Here is a 19,059-nt window from a genome sequence, read left to right as displayed (position 1 = left end):
GATCTCGCAGATACAATTTTAGGCTCAGAGGCCTCCCGGAATCATTTAAAGACACAGACAAGATTGTTCGTGAGTTCATCAAAACTCTGCTCCCTGACACTCCTGACCACCGCCTGGAGCTGGACCGAGCCCATCGGGCTCTTCAATCCCCACGACAAGATGGCCTTCCTAGGGACATTGTGGTGAAACCTCATTTTTTAGGTGTAAAGGAGGAGGTCATGCGCAAAGCCAGAGTCACTGAAAACCTTTCCATCCAGGGGCATCCGATACAACTTTTTGCTGATCTTTCACCGTACACAATACAGCAACGGAGATCACTCAAGCCCCTCTTACAAGTCCTGATGCAAAAATCAATTACTTACAGATGGTCCTTTCCATTGCGCCTGAACTTCTCATTTCAGAACAAACCTTACAGCTTCTCCAACTTAGTGGAAGGGGAACGCCTCTTTCTTCGACTGGGCCTCATATCCCATTCTCCCGCTTCGACACCTGATACAAGGAACCCGACGTCGGCCAAACGTCCTCCTCCTTCTAGCCCCATCCAACCTCTATGGCAAAAGCAGCAAGCAAAACGCTCTAAAGACGGTCGTCCACCCTAAAGCGAACTCAAAAACTCTTCTTTTTGATTTTATTGAAAGGGCGTGCTCATTTTTCAGCCCTAGTTCTTCCGGTGGTTCATTTAAGTATCCTCAGAATTTTCTTTTTGTTTCTGTATTTTGCGTGTTTTTTTTTTCTCAACATGTTTTAGGGCCCTCTCTTCCCATATCCCCCTGTTTTAGGCGGAATGGCTGGAGCGGCTGCACTTCGCCTCCCTGTGCTTCAGAGTGAGCCCCTGATTGTTTTCCTGGGCCCACCTGGAGATCACTTTTGACCCTCCCTTGGGTAGACCCCAGGGCAGGGAGATCCTAGGGGCAAGGACGGCGGCTGTCCTACCCCGCATGAGATCTTGGTTAACACCTAAGCCGCACCCTTTTTTATTTTTGGTGCTTATTGCTTTTCTTTTATCTTTTCATCTATTTAATTTACTTTTATTGTTGTTTGCTTCACATAATTTTGTGATTTTCTTTTTTCTCTTTTTTCACTTTTTTGCTAATCCAGAAATGAGTTACTCATACCTGATGCTTGTTCTCGCAGGATTTCATTGTCCTACTATTTGTTTGAATGACCAGACTGTCAATACTAACCTATGTTTTTTTTCTCTTATAGTTTCTTTTTCCTTCCTCTTCTCCTTCTTCTTTCGTGTCGGTGGGACACCCTGCACTGTGGTTGCTGACCACCAGATGTTCCCTGTTCACCCGAGGTCTGCACCTTTTGAGCTCTCCCGTTCCCTACTATTAGTTTCGGTAAGGTCTATAATGTTGATGTTGCGTGTTGCTCCCCTTCTGATCAATGCATTCTGACACTACTAATCTGGTCCCACTAAAGATTGCCTCTCATAATGTCCAAGGGATGAACTCGCCTGTTAAACGGCGCAAATTGTTCAACCACTACAGTTCCCAGGGACTTGACATACTCCTTCTACAGGAAACCCATTTCCCATCTTCTTATAACCCTCCCTTCATGCATGGCTCATACCCTCAGTTTTTTTTATCCAATGCACAGAATAAGACGAAGGGAGTAGCCATCTGTTTCAGAAAACATCTAAAATTTTCCCCTTCAGAAGTGGTGAGGGATCAATTAGGCAGATATATTTTGGTTAAAGGCACGATAGACGGCGTACACTACTCCGTAGTTTCTTACTACACCCCTAATAAAGGCCAGGCTTCCTTTTTTGCCTCCATGATGTCCTCCATCGGCCCTCAGCTGGAAGGTAAAGTTATTATGGGTGGTGACACGAATATTCCTTTCGATCACTCTCTGGATAAATCAGGCTCTGGCAGCCCTAATATACGGAGGCCCCCAAAGCAAAGTACTAAAATAGCCTCTTCTCTTCGGGCCCTGGGCCTGGTGGACATTTGGAGGGAATTAAACCCAAGATCTAAAGATTATACACACTACTCTGCCCCTCATCGCCTATATTCTAGGATAGATCATATATTTATTCAATCACAAAACATTCCTGAGGCTCAGAAAGCAGTCATCAGGGACACCTCCCTTTCCGATCACTCCCTAGTTGTTCTTTTTCTACTCCGTTCTCATAACTATCCCAAGCATTTCACCTGGAGGCTTAATGAAAGCATTTTAAGTGATCCGGCACAATGTGAAATCCTTGCGCACGAAATTTTAGAATATTTCCGCATCAATAATACTGCATCTATATCCCCAGACACCCTCTGGGCCGCCCATAAGGCGGTGATTAGGGGGAAAATTATTCAGATCACCTCACGACTAAAGAGAGAGAGAGCAGCGGTTATTTCCGACCTCCAAAGGTCATTTCAAGCACTCAGTAAATCTCATAAACGAAACCCCACCAAGGTTTCTTTGGAATCCCTTGAATCCACTCGGGTAGCCTTAAATCTAGCTTTAACCACGGAGGCTGAAAAAAAGCTTCGCTGGTCTGGTGCCCGTTTTTATTTCCAAAAAGATAAGATTGGTACTAAATTGGCGGCGAAATTGTCTCCTAAACCTCGATCTGTTCACTTCCCTAGGATACGCATGCCAACTGGAGATCTTACCCAAAACCCGTACAAGATTATGAAAGCATTTCAGGAATACTACACCTCCCTTTATAAAAATGACACTATTGACTCTCCTACTCACATAGTTGATTTTCTGAGTAATCTTCCTCTTCCGAAACTCTCTAAGGAACACTCTGATATCATGGATAGCCCGGTTACGGAGGCGGAAGTTATTCAGGTTATTAAACAGCTTAAAACACAATCAGCTCCAGGCCCTGATGGCTTCTCGGTAGCATACTATAAAAAATTTTCAACTCAACTCATCCCATATATGGTCCGATTTTTCAACCATATTAGATCTGAATCTCCCCTGGATGGAGCCCTGAACCTGGCCTATGTCTCAGTCATTCCCAAACCGGGCAAAGATGCATCTTTAGTATCTAATTATCGCCCGATCTCTTTAATAAATAACGATCTCAAAATCTTGACGAAAGTTTTAGCCAATAGGCTCTCTTCTTATATAGCACTTTACATCCACAAAGACCAGGTGGGCTTCATCCCGGGGAGACAGGGACCAGACCAAATTCGGAGAGCAATTGATATTATTTCCCTCCTCAATTCACAATGGGACGGTGGCCCTCAGCAAGCAGGCTACCTCCTCTCCATTGACCTACAAAAGGCATTCGACACAGTAACCTGGCCCTATCTTTTTAAGGTCCTGGAGCACTGGGGTTTTGGCCCACGATTTTTGGGGATCTTGCGAGCTTTGTACTCGAACCCCTTTGCCCGGGTTCGTTTGCAAGGCTGTTATTCTGACCCTTTCCCCATTGAAAAAGGGACAAGACAAGGTTGCCCACTTTCCCCCATCCTTTTCGCTATCGCCATTGAGACATTGGCCATAGCGATCAGGCATAACCCTAACATTAAAGGTGTCCTTTGCGGAGGACAAGAACACAAATGCGCACTATTTGCGGATGATATTCTCATGTTCGTTACGTCCCCACTAATCTCTACGCCCAATATACTCTCCCTGCTTGACCAGTTTAGTAGAATTTCAGGTCTCCATGTTAATGTCTCCAAATCCATAGCCTTAAATATCACGGTCCCTCCTGAGTTACTACAGAATATTCAGAACCACTTTCCAATTCATTGGTGCGCGTCACATTTCCCATACCTAGGAATTAACCTCACGCCGAAATTCGAAACCCTTTTCTCTGCGAACTTCCCAGCTGCCTTTAAATCACTCACTGCTGACCTGTCCTCCTGGTCCAAATTCGAGCTTTCTTGGCTAGGACGCATTAATTCTATAAAAATGACTTTCCTCCCACGTATCCTATACCTATTTAGGGCTCTCCCTATCCCAATTCGCAAATCGCAGTTACATAAAATCCAATCCAGCATATTACAATTTATCTGGGGCTCCAAAGGTAGGAGATGCTCTAAACATATCTTATATCGTCTTAAATCTCAAGGGGGACTTGCCCTACCTAATATATGGTGGTACTATCAAGCAGCGAGGCTAGTCCAGTTTTCCATTGTCTATACTAGGGGTACCAAACCTGACTGGGTTGCTATGGAGAGACAAGCAGTCCCTAGACACACGTTAGACTACCTCATCGGAGTTCCAACCAAAATGAGACCTCCAATTTTAGCCCCCACTCTCTCTCACTCCTTGTCCCTGTGTGACCTTTTGTATAAAAATTCAGCCCTGATCTCTCCATGGCGCCCACTGACGCATATCTTTCATAACCCTAAATTCCCTCCTGGATTGAATATTTTAGCTTTCAAATGGTGGCTCAATAAAGGCTTATTTAGAATAGGGAATTATTTCACCCCCTCAGGTCCCTTCTCCCTTTCCTACTGCCACAAAAAACTGGAAATGCCAAATGAGGAGAGGTTCCGCTTTTCACAGATCTCACACTTCCTCCATTCTTTATGGCCGGATAAATCAATCCCCCTTAAAGTTACAAATTATGAAACATGGTGTTTGGATGCAGTTGATCAGAGGGGAGGAATATCCATTATCTATTCATCCTTGGCCTCGGCTATGTCGAAACCTTCTTATGCCCAGGCTTGGGAGAAGGATCTAGACTTGCAATGGGAGAGCGACAAATGGTTCTCCTGCCTCCAACGGTCCTATAAGGGCATTATGAATGTGTCTCTGATTGAAGCTAGTCTCAAAATTCTTCTTAGATGGTACAGAGTTCCCTACCTTATTGCAAAAATTTATACTGACGCATCTCCGTTATGTTTTCGTCAATGTAATCATATTGGTACCCTACTCCACACCTGGTGGTCATGCCCACGCTTGAGGGGCCTTTGGAATAAGACCTTTGCTCTGCTACGCAAACTTACACGTGCCCAGATCCCCCAAACGCCAGCTGTTGCATTATTAAACCCCAAAATTGAAGGCATTTCCAAATATTCTCAAGCGCTGATCTTCTTCATCCTCTTAGGCACGAGAATTACAATAGCTGCCCACTGGAAAAAAAACGACAGTTTCGTTCTCTGCTGTGAAAAATAAAGTTTCCTGGATCATGACACAGGAGAAAATAGTCAGTACCATACAAGACAAGAAGCGTAGGTTTGAGCTTATATGGGAACCCTGGGCCAAATATTGCCACATCCCACTTTACCCGGGTTATTCTTTCTCTAATTGATGGTTCTTTTGGGTGTCCCACCTTCTCTCGGTTTCTCCCCTCTTTCTCTTTTCTCCTTTCTTCTACTTCTTACCTTTTTCTTACTTTAGCTCACTTTCCCCTGCTCTCTTTACTTTATTGATATCTTTAGCTTTCTTCTATTCTTGCTAATGTCTGGTCTATACCGGTTTGGTTTTGGTTTTAACATGGTTAGTAACATAGTTGATCAGGTGGGAGGGGAGGTATATCCCTCTACCTCCTTCCTCCATTGTTACTTGGTTTTCGGTGTTGGGGCTTTTACATACTTAGTTATGCTACACTTTCTGTGGAAATAATTAAATAAGTTGACCCCCCGTCCTGTTGGCTGGGGAGTCATTGGAGGTCCCTTCTACTTTGTTTCCCACACTGGGGTGGAGCCTTGATAGCTAGCGGGGGGGGGATGGGCGGGGGGAGTCCCCGGTCGCAGCAAGTTCCCGTAAGGGGCGGCTGGGGAGGTCCCTTGCTCTTTGCTCTTCCGTGCTGCATTACAGGTGGGTGGGGAAGGTTATTTCTCCCCTGGATGTTCCACCTCCTTGCTCCCCTTCACCCTGTTCTTTTGTATGATCTGTTAACTCGCTTTTATGTTATGGGATCTGACGAAAATCCAGCTCAGACAGCTTATTTTCACTCCCACTCTAGCCTCATACGTGTACTGTTTTTTTTTTCTTCCTTATGTTTGTTTCTTCTTGACAAACTGAGTAACATTTTTGGCCTTATGGCTGGTTAGTTATATTTCTGTAACTTGTTTCGCTCATCGAATTCATCCTGTACATTGATGTTTCTATTGCTTTGTACTGCTGTAATCAAAAAAAATAAAAAAATAAAAAAATTTTGAAAGAAAATACAGTGGTGTGAAAAAGTGTTTGCCCCCTTCCTCATTTCCTGTTCCTTTGCATGTTTGTCACACTTAAGTGTTTCGGAACATCAAACCAATTTAAACAATAGTCAAGGACAACACAAGTAAACACAAAATGCAATTTGTAAATGAAGGTGTTTATTATTAAAGGTGAAAAAAAATCCAAACCATCATGGCCCTGTGTGAAAAAATGTTAAAACATACTATAACTGTGGTTGTCCACACCTGAGTTCAATTTCTCTAGCCACACCCAGGCCTGATTATTGCCACACCTGTTCACAATCAAGGCATCACTTAAATAGGAGCTGCTTGACACAGTAAGGTCCACCAGAAGATCCTTAAAAGCTACACATCATGCCGAGACCCAAAGAAATTCAGGAACAACTGAGAAAGAAAGTAATTGAGATCTATCAGTCTGGAAAGGGTTATAAAGCCATTTCCAAAGCTTTGGGAATCCAGCGAACCACAGTGAGAGCCATTATCCACAAATGGCGAAGACATGGAACAGTGGTGAACCTTCCCAGGAGTGGCCGGCCGCCCAAAATTACCCCAAGAGCGCAGCGACGACTCATCCAAGAGGTCACAAAAGACCCCACAACAACGTCCAAGGAATTGCAGGCCTCACTTGCCTCAGTTAAGGTCAGCGTTCATGCCTCCACCATCAGGAAAAGACTGGGCAAAAATGGCCTGCATGGCAGAGTTCCAAGGAGAAAACCACTGCTGAGCAAAAAGAACATCAAAGCTCGTCTCAATTTCTCCACAACACATCTTGATGATCCCCAAGACTTTTGGGACAACATTCTGTGGACCGATGAGACAAAAGTGGAACTCTTTGGAAGGTGTGTGTCCAAGTATATCTGGCGTAGAAGGAACACTGCATTTCATAAAAAGAACATTATACCAACAGTAAAATATGGTGGTGGTAGTGTGATGGTCTGGGGCTGTTTTGCTGCTTCAGGACCTGGAAGACTTGCCGTGATAAAAGGAACTATGAATTCTGCCGTCTACCAAGAGATCCTGAAGGAGAATGTCCGACCATCTGTTCGTGTACTCAAGCTGAAACGAACTTGGGTTCTGCAGCAGGACAATGATCCTAAACACACCAGCAAGTTCACCACCGAATGGCTGAAGAAAAACAAAATGAAGACTTTGGAGTGGCCTAGCCAAAGTCCTGACCTGAATCCTATTGAGATGTTGTGGTATGACCTTAAAAAGGCCGTTCATGCTCGAAAACCCTCTAATGTAACTGAATTAGGACAATTCTGCAAAGATGAGTGGGCCAAAATTCCTCCAGGACGCTGTAAAAGCCTCATTGCACGTTATCGCAAACGCTTGGTTGCAGTTGTTGCTGCTAAGGGTGGCCCAACCAGTTATTAGGTTTAGGGGGCAATCACTTTTTCACATAGGGCCATGATGGTTTGGATTTTTTTTCACCTTTAATAATAAACACCTTCATTTACAAATTGCATTTTGTGTTTACTTGTGTTGTCCTTGACTATTGTTTAAATTGGTTTGATGTTCCGAAACACTTAAGTGTGACAAACATGCAAAGGAACAGGAAATGAGGAAGGGGGCAAACACTTTTTCACACCACTGTATTTATATTTATCTTGTTATAGATCTTACCCGGTGCTCTGTGATAAATTGGTAAATCTGTTTAAAATTTGTTAATTTGCACAAAATAATATAAAACACGTGTAATGAACTTACTGGTCGGTTATGATTTCGTATCTGGGGCCGGAGGAGCCATCAGCTGTTGGGGTGGCGTAGCAGTTTTTCATCAGAAGCACAAATTTAGATGAATCCGTAGCTCCGGTTACAATGACACCAACATATAGCATGGAGGAGGAGTTCAGCCACACCTGGGAACTGTTATATGGGGTGGTGTAGCCGGAATCTTGGAATAGATCCATTTTTATGGAAAAATTTGCTGTTCCAGCCACATTGATAGGAGCTGAGCTGTAACAGAACTTCGCCCTAATAGTGATAAGGAAAACATGGTAAGAAAATGATGTGTGTTTTTTTATTATCAAACAGAAATAGCAGGTTCTTTTTGCCCGGTACACACGATCAGAAAATCATATGGAAAAATATTGCTTTCAAAGTGATAGTACGATAATCGGATCATTAGTACAGAGCTTTCAAGAGCCAATCAGGACCGTTCATCCGATATTATTTGATCGGACATGCACCAATCTTTTTTTCGTACAATGCCAGATGGTAAGATTTTGGTTTGATGGGTACAGCTGTCGTTCAAAAATGCTAAAGAAAAGCATTACTACACATGACATCACTTCCAAATTTCTATTCTGTCATACGAGAATTTTCTTGACTTTAGTAAACTCATCAGGCTCGATATGAGGTTTGCATGCAAAATAAAACGGACGATAATTCATTCGATAATCTCATTGTGTGTGCCAGGCATTAGGCTACACAACGGTGCAACAGTAACATTAGACAATTGCATTTAACCCTTTGGCACTGGCTCCCGCTGGCCCTTTAAGAGGCTTGGAATTCCGGAAAGGGGGGCCAAGGCTCGTGACCGCAAGAAGTGATTGTGAGCTTTTCATGAGCAGCCGGTCACTGTGCCAGGAGTGCGCAGGGTGCAAGCTCTTGGCACAGCTCTCTCAGTGCTAGTGCATGCAAAAATGCGGTCGCCCAGTGCCAAGGCCCCCAGTCACCGAGAGGCCGCATGTTTGCGTGCACTCGGCGCCTAGGGGTTAAAAGAATAAATCCAAATTATGTCTCAATTTTAAATAAATAAATAGCGTAAAGGGGCCCACATCCCATTCCCACAGCCATATCCTATTAGAGACCACGAGCGTTCATATTACGCACATGGAAAACTAATACTACCATTAATCTTTCTGATATATCAAAAGCAGTCCGCAGGAACTACACATTTGAACGCCTTCTTGCTATCAACTCTTTACAAAGTGGTAAATTTGATAAAAGTTGGTCCATATGGACTAAACGTAATAACCCCTAAGCCCTTTTACACACGATCGGAGATTCCGACAACCAAATCCGTTGGAGTAACTCCGACGGATTAATTCCGGAAGAGGTCCGGAAGTGATGTTGTATACACACGGTCGGACTAAGTTGTCAGAAAATCCGATTGTACATAACGTGATGGCGTTATTTTGTTACGGCGGGACCACGTTCGGGCTAGTAGCCAATAGCTTTGGTCTAGGAATTTGATCTGAGCATGCGTGGCACTTTGTCCGTCGGAGTAGGCTACACATGATCGGAGTATGTTCGATCGGAGCATTTTGTCGGAAAATGTTACCGGCAAGTTGGAAAAGTTGTTCTTTTCGATATTCCGACAGAAACAGTCCGATGCAGACCACACACAGTCGGAATATCCGGCAAAATGGTCCGATAGGACGCATTCCGTCAGAATCTCCGACCGTGTGTACAAGGGCTAAGTGGTAAACAGAACACTTGATTCCAAACCGAAGTTTTCGGTATCAATCACACTGATATCTGGTTATATGCCTTTTACGGATTCGATTTTTGGGTTCCTAATAGAATGTGATGGAATCCCACCATGCTCTTTCATCTACTATGTGAGGACAGACTGTGTATATCGTACTTTTTCCGATTTTTTTCTGTTTTTGCTTATGCAATTCTTTGTTTCTGTTTTTAGTTTCAAGTCTTTATGATTTGTTTATTGTACTCTATAAAAAACATCAATAAAAATCTATTGATGAAAAAAGCAAGCGGCACTCACATATCAACCACTTGTTGGTATAAACTGTAACTAAATATAGTGCTGGTGACACATAAAATATGCAGTACAATTAGGAGGTCAGTAGGATTGTACTCCGCTGGAAAGATAAATCTCAAATAACAGCTGTATTTTCTATATACGAATCCTGTTCTCTATGAAATCAACACTTACCAGATGTCGGTAATTGTAAAGCCTGATGGAGAAAACTCTTCAATCCTCCTCTTAAATGATTGCTGTCACTGAAGGATGAATCTGGGCAGGCTGTGCTTGGACATGAGGGAGTGAATGGCTCGTTCCGCTGACCGTTCCGTGTATTGCTTCCACCGCCAGGTAATCTTCAATCAGAGCTCTCAGAACTAATAAGCCTGCTCCTTGAGCTTGCCACCTTTTTTGCTTGCTGGAACTCTGACCAAGTGGAACCTTATGACTAAAGCCTCATACACACGATAGGACTTTGTACAAACTTTCCCTTGGATTTTTGTACAAAGGGCGTCGGCCGTAAACTTGTATTGCATACACACAGCAGGACTTTTTCAGCCAACTTTCACCAAATCACGTGGTTTTTCTGCTCTTTACCGCCACCTTTGGTCAACTTCTGTATTGTTGGCTGATCTTTTGCATTGGTTCTGAGAATGCCTGTTTGTACTTTGTACAAAAGTCCTATGGTTTTCTGTACACACGGTCAGACTTTGCTCCATCGGACTTTTGTTGCCAGAAAGTTTGTCCGTTCGCACGGCCAACAAAAGTCTGATGAAAACCAAAAAAGTTTGTCCGATGGAGCGCACACACGGTCGGATGTTGCTCCAAAACAGCTCATTTACATGTTTGTTGTCAAAAAGTCTGATCGTGTGTATGGGGCCTTTAGTGGTGAGTTAAAAACCAAAGTTGAAAACAGGAGGTTATAACCGGAGTCCTCAAACCTACCACAACATTACCTCTGAGAGCTCTGATTGAAGATTACCTGGCGGTGGATACAATACACGGAACGATCAGCGGGACGAGCCATTCACTCCCTCATGTCCAAGCACAGCCTGCCCAGATTCATCCTTCAGTGACAGCAATTGTTTAAGAGGAGGATTGAAGAGTTTTCTCCATCAGGCTTTACATTTACCGACATCTGGTAAGTGTTGATTACATAGGGAACAGGATTCGTATATAGAAGATACAGCTGTTGTTTGAGAGTTATCTTTCCAGTGGAGTACGATCCTACTGACCTCATAATTGTACTGCATATTTTATGTCCTTTCCCTTAATCACCAGCACTGTATTTAGTTACAGTTTATATCAACAAGTGGTTTATATATGAGCGCTGCTTGCCTTTGTTACACTTTTATATCTCAATTTTACAAAACAATTGTTGCCATCACGCGCTATAAAATGAACACATGGTAAAAGTCACGTAAAAATGCAAATTCCTATTTATTTAGGTTACAGTACGTCTACGATTGATAATTAATGTGAATATGAATTACATTTTTATTAGACTTGTGCACTGCAAAAAAAATTGTTTGTTTTCGTTTTTCAGGTCATTCATTATAATCGTAATTTGTAAATTCATAAAGTCGAAAATAAGAAAGATAAATCCAAAAATTTGAAAGATTAACTAACAATAACTAACTATTAAATTATAGGTATTTGAATTTCTTTTCAAATTTGGCTGTTAGTAAAGGTAACAAATATGAATTTATTCGAAGTTACAAATTATCCGAAATAATGAATGCGGCATCTAAACAAATGGAACGGAACAAATTAATAATAAATAATAATAAAAAGTTTTTAATTTTTATTGTTATATATTATTATCCTTTTGTTACATTTCATTTGTTTAGATGCAGCATTAGTTATTTTGGATAGTTCGTAACTTCACATAAATTTCTATTCGTTATGTTCACTAAAAGCCAAATTCGAAAGGAAATTTCAATATCTATAATTTAATAGTTAGTAATAGTTAAGTTATTGTTAGTTATTATTTCAGATTTTTGAATTTTTTGGTCTTCTGATTTTCGAATTTACTTGTTTTTAAAAATTCAAATATACGAATATTCAGAAAAAAATTGTTAACCACTTTGTGCCCGCGCTATAGCCAAAAGACGGCTGCAGCGCGGATGCTATCTGCCGGGAGGCCGTCCCTGGATGTTCCCCCTTTAACTTCCCCTCTGTGCGCCGTCGTGGGCACGCATCGGGGAAGTTCTGTGTTGGCCGTGTGCCCCGGACACAGCCAGTCACAGATCGCTGTAAACGGCCAATCACAGCGGCCGTTTACAGCGTGATTGGCATGCCCAATGAGAGATGATCTCATATGTAAACATATGAGATCATCTCTCATCACCGGCTTTCCCTTCTCACACAGATAGCGTGCGTCAGTGTAAATAAAAAAAAAAAATACAGTGCCCATATGCCCCCACTGCCACCTGTCCCCACTGCCATCTGCCACCTGTCAGTGCCATCTGCCCCCACTGCCACCTGTAATCAGTGCCATCTGTCCCCAGTGCCACTTGTCATCAGTGACACCTGTCATCAGTGCCACCTGTCATCAGTGACATCTGTCATCAGTTACATCTATCAGTGCCACCTGTAACCAGTGCCACCTGTCCCCAGTGCCATCTGTCATCAGTGCCATCTGTCATCAGTGCCACCTGTCCTCAGTGCCATCTGTCCCTAGTGCCATGTATAAGTGCCACCTGTCATAAGTGCCACGTGTCATCAGTGCCAAATCATGCCATCTGTCATAAGTGCCATATCAGTGTCACGTGTCATCAATGCCCCATATTAGTGCCATCAGACATCAGTGCCACGTATCAGTGCCATCTGTCATCAGTGCCACCTGTCAGTGTCACGTGCCATCTGTTATCAGTGTCACGTGTCATTAATGCCAGGTATCAGTGCCATCTGTCATCAGTGTCATGTGTCATCAGTGGTATGTATTAGTTCCATCTGTCATCCGCGCCACGTATTAGTGCCATGTGTCATCAGTGCCACGTGTCATCAGTGCCACATATAAGTGGCATGTGTCATCAGTGCCACATATAAGTGCCATCTGTCATCAGTGCCACATATTAGTGCCATCTGTCAGTGTCACGTGTCATCAGTGCCACGTATTAGTGGCATCTGTCATCAGTGCCACATATCAGTGCCACGTATCAGTGCCATCTGTCATCAGTGCCACGTCAGTGTCACGTTTCATTGCCCTGGTGCTCCAGGGCCTTCAAAAGTGTAATAGGTAGTCAAGAAGTTAGATGTGTAATTTATGTTCCTAGAACACATGATGGTGCTCCCTGTATGTTGGGCCTCTCTATGTGGCCAGGCTGTGAAAAAGTCCCACACATGTATATTATTTGTGGTACACACATGCCACATGGGAGAAATAACCTATTACAATGACAATTTTGTGGAAAAAAAATAAAATAAAATAAAAAAAATCTTCATTTTGCAAAGAATTGTGGAAAAAAAATGACAACATCAAAAAGCTCACCATGCCTCTGACTAAATACAGTGGAATGTCTACTTTCCAAAAAGGGGTCATTTGGGGGGTATTTGTACTTTCCTGACTTGTTCGGGTCACAAGAAGCGAGATCGGCCACCAGTACATCAGATGTGATCAATTTTGTATGATTCGCACCACAGCTTGTAGACTCTCTAACTTTCACACAGACCAAATAATATCCACTAATTTGGGTTATTTTTACCAAAGATATGTAGCGGTATAAATTGTGGCCAAAATTTATGAAGAAAAATTAATAATTTGCAAACAAAGAAATATGTGTATTTTTTCAAAATTTTCGTTATTTTTTCATTAACAGCGCAAAAAAAAAAAAAAAAAACCCAGAGGTGATCAAATACCACCAAAAGAAAGCTCTATTTGTGGGGAAAAGGGACAAAAAATTCATTTGGGTACAGTGTTGCATGACTGAGTAATTGTCATTCAAAGTGTGAGAGCACCGAAAGCTGAAAATTGGTCTGGGCAGGAAGGGTGTTTAAGTGCCCAGTAAGCAAGTGGTTAAACAGGTTTTCATTTATTTTGATATTTCCGAATTAATTAATGTCGAAATTCTTTAAAAAAACGAATTCGGAACAAAACTAATTGCACGGGTTTATTTTTCTATGTCATTTTTATGTTATTTTATGCCATTCTTAAGTTCTAGATTAAAAAAAAAATATATATATATATATATATATATATTTTCATTACTGTGTCATTGTTTTCTACTAGTCACAGAACACAAACACACAAACAGCTGTGGATTGAGCTTTGTGTGGTTCAGGAAAGAAGCTCCACCTGAACACGAGTTGGACATCAGGAGTCTCTGATGGATTTGGCTGCAGCTGACTTCAGGTCGTAGCCCCCGGGGTCTCTCAGCACATGCTCACGGACTGGCTCTGGTGGAGCAGAAGCAGCAGTTCAGGGTTAGACACAGGATAGTCAGGAGTACAAGCCAAGGTTGGGTCAACAAGCACACAGGGATGGTCAGGAAGGAATGCCAAGATCAAGGTCACTAGCAGACAGGAATAGTCAGAAGGTCTCGCCAAGTTCAGTACACAGAAGTCAGACATAAACATACAACTGGATGCCACACCAGTTGAGAGGCTGGGGTGGAGCCATGCTGAGAGCTCATACTTAAATGCCCAGGTGTGGGGGCACCCTCTCTAAAGCTGAGACACAGACCTGAGAGGTAAGCAGATAGTCAGAGCATAAAACATTACTGCAGATTCATGACATGACTGGCAAAAATGCTGGGGCAGGTGCAAACTGGTTAAAGCAAACAGGTACCCGCAGTTGGCAAACAGGCAGAGTGGTTCAATGACAGTCCACGCACAAGGCAGACAAGGTTCAGAATAGCCGGGATCAAGTCAAAAGGCAGGCAGAGTTAAGAAAGTAGTCAAAAGAAAGTAGTCAAATATGGAAATCCAAACAGCAGAGCAGGGCAGACCGGGAGCTTGCATGTATTACACACGCTACCACAAGCATGAGACTGCAGGCATGGCTGGCTTAAATCAGGTTTGGTCTCCATCCAGACACTGGCCACATTAATCACACTGCTAGTAAACAGACAGGCATGCATTATAGCCAAAACCATAATGCTGGAATGAGACCAGCAGCAATCAAAGAACAGGGGCATTTACATGCTCCTGACACCCAGGAGGCATGACATGGTGACACGACAGGTGCACTGCTAAAAAAAATTGTATGTTTTAGTTTCATAATTTTTTTTTCGCAAATTTGAAAATTCAGAATTGGTAAATTCGTAAAGTCAGAAATGTGAATATTCGGAAATTCGGAAATGAGAAAATGAGAAAATCCGAAAATGAGAAAGGAAAATCAGAAAATTTGAAAGAACGAAAATCTGAAAATCATAAAATTTTAAATAATAACTACCATATTTATCGGCGTATAACACGCGCCGGCGTATAACACGCACCCCAAGTTTAGGAGGGAAGTTTAAGGAAAAAAACTTTTAGGAGGCAAGTTTAAGGAAAAAACCTTACATTTTAAATGCCCATCAATGTAGCCTTCCACTGTCCCCCTGCAGCCCTACACTGTTCTCCTGCAGCCTTCCACTGTCCCCTTGCAGCCCTACACTGTCCCCCTGCAGCCCTACACTGTCCCCCTGCAGCCCTACACTGTCCCCTTGCAGCCCTACACTGTCCCCCTGCAGCCCTACACTGTCACCCCTGCAGCCCTACACTGTCCCCCTGCAGCCCTACACTGTCCCCCTGCAGCCCTACACTGTCCCCCTGCAGCCCTACACTGTCCCCTTGCAGCCCTACACTGTCCCCCTGCAGCCCTACACTGTCCCCCCTGCAGCCCTACACTGTCCCCCCTGCAGCCCTACACTGTCCCCTTGCAGCCCTACACTGTCCTCCTGCAGCCCTACACTGTCCCCCTGCAGCCCTACACTGTCCCCCTGCAGCCCTACACTGTCCCCCTGCAGCCCTACACTGTCTAACTGCAGCCTTCCACAAAATTGCAGTATGGTTAGTTTTAAATTTACCGCCACCGCCGCCGCCATCTTCGGCTCCTCCCGCCGCCATCTTCGGCTCCTCCCGCCACCGCCGAGATCTTCGGCTCCTCCCGCCGCCGCCGTCGAGATCTTCGGCTCCTCCCGCCGCCGACATAGACCGAGCCGAGCCGAGGGTACTGGGCTACTCGGCTCTGCTCGCAGTAACGCCCCCGTCCCGCCCCTTGTCCTGGCTCCTGTGATGGACACAACACCGGGCCAATGGCGGGACGTAAAGGTTAGGAGGCGGGACTGGGCGTGACTGAGAGTGGAGCCGAGTACACAGTACACTCGGCTCAGCTCAGTAAATGTCGGCGGCGCTCCACAGACAGCGCAGATCGGCAGATCGGCGGGGGGATCGGCGTATAACACGCACCCATGATTTTCCCCCGATTTTAAGGGGAAAAAAGTGTGTGTTATACGCTGATAAATACGGTAACTAACTAATAATAACTAACTATTAAATTATAGGTATTGGAATTTCCTTTCAAATTTAGCTGTTAGTGAAGGTAACGAATACAAATTTATCTGAAGTTACGAATTATCAGAAATAAAGAATGTTGCATCTAAACAAATATAATGTAACAAATAATAATAATAAATAACAATAATAATAATACAAATTTATTATTATTAATTTAATTATTAATTTGATCCATTCCATTTGTTTAGATTTATTACATTTTAATATACTCTATATAATATATATAATATATAGTATGTACTAGATTTCTGTGACCTTATTTTTTTTTTCACATGGTAGATACTACCATTTACCATACTATGGGCCTGCCATGCTGCATTATTGTTTTCACCTTACATGGTTTTAACATGTGATTGCAGATTTACTCTTTGCAATTATGTTATACTATTGTAGCGCCGGCTCCTGAAGAGCACTACGTGTTTTTGAAATTTAACGTTACACCTAAACTGCAGTTTGGTTTGGGTATAATTACTTCAAATTTTGACCTCAGCATCAGTCTGACTGGACTATGGAGTGTTCAGCCTGGCCATAGGGGGCGCTTTCACTTCTGGCAGGCATGGAAACACAGTCTGGTTGGGTACTTTAAGGTTACTTTCTCTTGGAGCCAGCCCAGTGGGAGTGTCACTCTTGCTGTGCTTTCTGGGAGAGGGTACTTAAGATGTGGATGTCACGTGGTTCGGGGTTCCGGTCCAGAAGTATGTTCTGACTGCATGGTCCTGGTCCTTCTGACCAGCCCCCAGGACGCTTATGGCCCGGGGTGCGGATCCACCCGACTTTATGTCTCGGGCTGGCTAGCCTCAGGTGAGGAAACTAAGCAAAGTATTAGGAAGTGGTCCTGTGCCGTCTCAGATTGTAGAGAGGCCCAGCAACTTCAGAATTACCCAGGGGAGGACTCTTCAGAGGAAGGCCATGCAAGGGTTGGCTTCTTAGCAAGAGCCTGGTAAAGCTGAAGGACCTAAGTGAATCCAATCTCGTGCAATAACGCCGGGCCGGCTGCAAGATACTGGTACCACACAAGTGATCTACAAGTTTTCCAGTTTCCTTGTTCATGTTCTATAACAAAGTCTGTGGCAGAGACTTGTTCCTGACTCGAGCACCCTGTTGGCTGCTAGGCTTGGTGAGAGAAGGACTATCCAACTAGGGTGAGGATCCAGCTGTGAATGGCTATTCTCTGGATTTATTCAAAGTAAGAAAGTTCTTTATTACTGACCTTGACACTAAGCCCTTGTACACACGGTCAGAGAATACGTCGGAATGTGTCCTATCGGACCGTGTTGTCGGATAATCCGACTGTGTGTGGTCTGCATCGGACTGATTCCGTCGGAATATCCGTCGGACCCAATTTTCCAACTTGTTGGAAATATTTTCTGACCAACTGGTTCGATCGGACATACTCCGATCATGTGTAGAGAATTTTGATCGGACCAAGTGCCACGCATGCTCAGATCAAATTCCTACATCAAAGCTATTGGCTACTAGCCTGAATGTAGTCCCATCGTAAGGAAATTACGTCATCACGTTCTGAAAGATCGGATTTTTCGACAACTTAGTCCGACCATGTGTATGCAACAGTTTCGGACAAGATCCGACGGACAAGATCCGACGGATTTGGTTGTCGAAATCTCCGACAGTGTGTACAGGGACTAAGAGTACCTGGACTTTTCACCTAACCCTCTGATCCTATACTGAGAGACTGTTGTTAACTACACTTTTGCAAATAAAAATCCCTTTAAGCGGATCTGTCGTCAGTCTCTATAGTTTCTGGGCTATCTACCATGGGAAACCCCTAGAGACAAATAGAGGTGAAGAAGGTAACGTAAGCCCAATTAAATCAGCCGCTCCTTCGGGAGTCAGTGCTACACTGTGATGCTATTTGACAATAAAGGTATACTTTTCAAAACCAACTAATCATTTAACCACTCCCACCTACCTCATTCAAGGTCCCGAAATGCACTCTGTTTGCATCTAAACAAATGGAACAGAACAAAATAATAAATAATAATAATAATAATAATAATAATAATAATAATAATAATAAAAATAATATGTTTATTATTATTATTGTTATTTATTATTATTAAATTGTTATGTTCCATTCGTTTAGATACTGCATTCATTATTACGGCTAATTCGTAACTTCGGATAAATTCGTATTTGTTACATTCACGAACAGCCAAATTTGAAAGGAAATTCCAATACCTATAATTTAATAGTTAGTAATAGTTAAGTTATTATTAGTTAGTTATTTTTTTCTGATTGTTTGGGTTTCTGAATTTTCTGATTTTCATTCTTATTTTAGAATTTCAGAATTTTAGAATTTTCAAATTTCCAAATCTTCGAATTTCCTAAATTTCTGAATTATCAAATTTTCTAATTTCTGAATTATCAAATTTTCAAATTTCCGAATTTCCGAGTTTCTGAATTTCCGAAAAAAATTGGAAAAATCTGAAATTCTAAAATTCGGAAATTTGGATATTTCAGAATTAACAAATTTGTCTGAAAAAGTGAATTTGGGACTAAACAAATTGCACGTGTCTAACGGTGACATAAATTACAACTCCACATGGATATCAAATATAAGTAAGTGTGGATGGCCTTAATGTTATACCAGCAATAATTTGCTTGCCATTCTGAATCTACAGCTTTAAGTCAGTGACAAACAAGGGGCAATGACTGAACTTGGTTTGTAGTCACTGATCACAGGATCAGTTCCCTCCAGATTTTTTTCAAGATTTAAAAATAATATTAGTTTGC

The 19,059-nt window shown here is 42.8% G+C and overlaps 1 protein-coding gene across 2 annotated transcripts in view; it reads right to left on the bottom strand.

Annotated features, from left to right (window-relative positions):
- The window catches only part of LOC144000353 (uromodulin-like), a 206,572-nt gene that overhangs the window by 46,382 nt on the left and 141,131 nt on the right, over nt 1–19,059 (bottom strand). For both annotated transcript variants that reach the window (XM_077494143.1, XM_077494144.1), the window contains exon 14: nt 7,803–8,069. In XM_077494143.1, the coding sequence (XP_077350269.1) occupies nt 7,803–8,069 (267 nt within the window). The remainder of the gene's footprint in view (nt 1–7,802; nt 8,070–19,059) is intronic.

Source organism: Lithobates pipiens, unplaced genomic scaffold (assembly GCF_037356315.1).
Source record: "Lithobates pipiens isolate NorthernLeopardFrog02 unplaced genomic scaffold, aLitPip1_a1.2 Scaffold_22, whole genome shotgun sequence".
NCBI classification, from domain to species: domain Eukaryota; kingdom Metazoa; phylum Chordata; class Amphibia; order Anura; family Ranidae; genus Lithobates; species Lithobates pipiens.
This window is presented reverse-complemented; position numbering and strand designations above follow the sequence as displayed.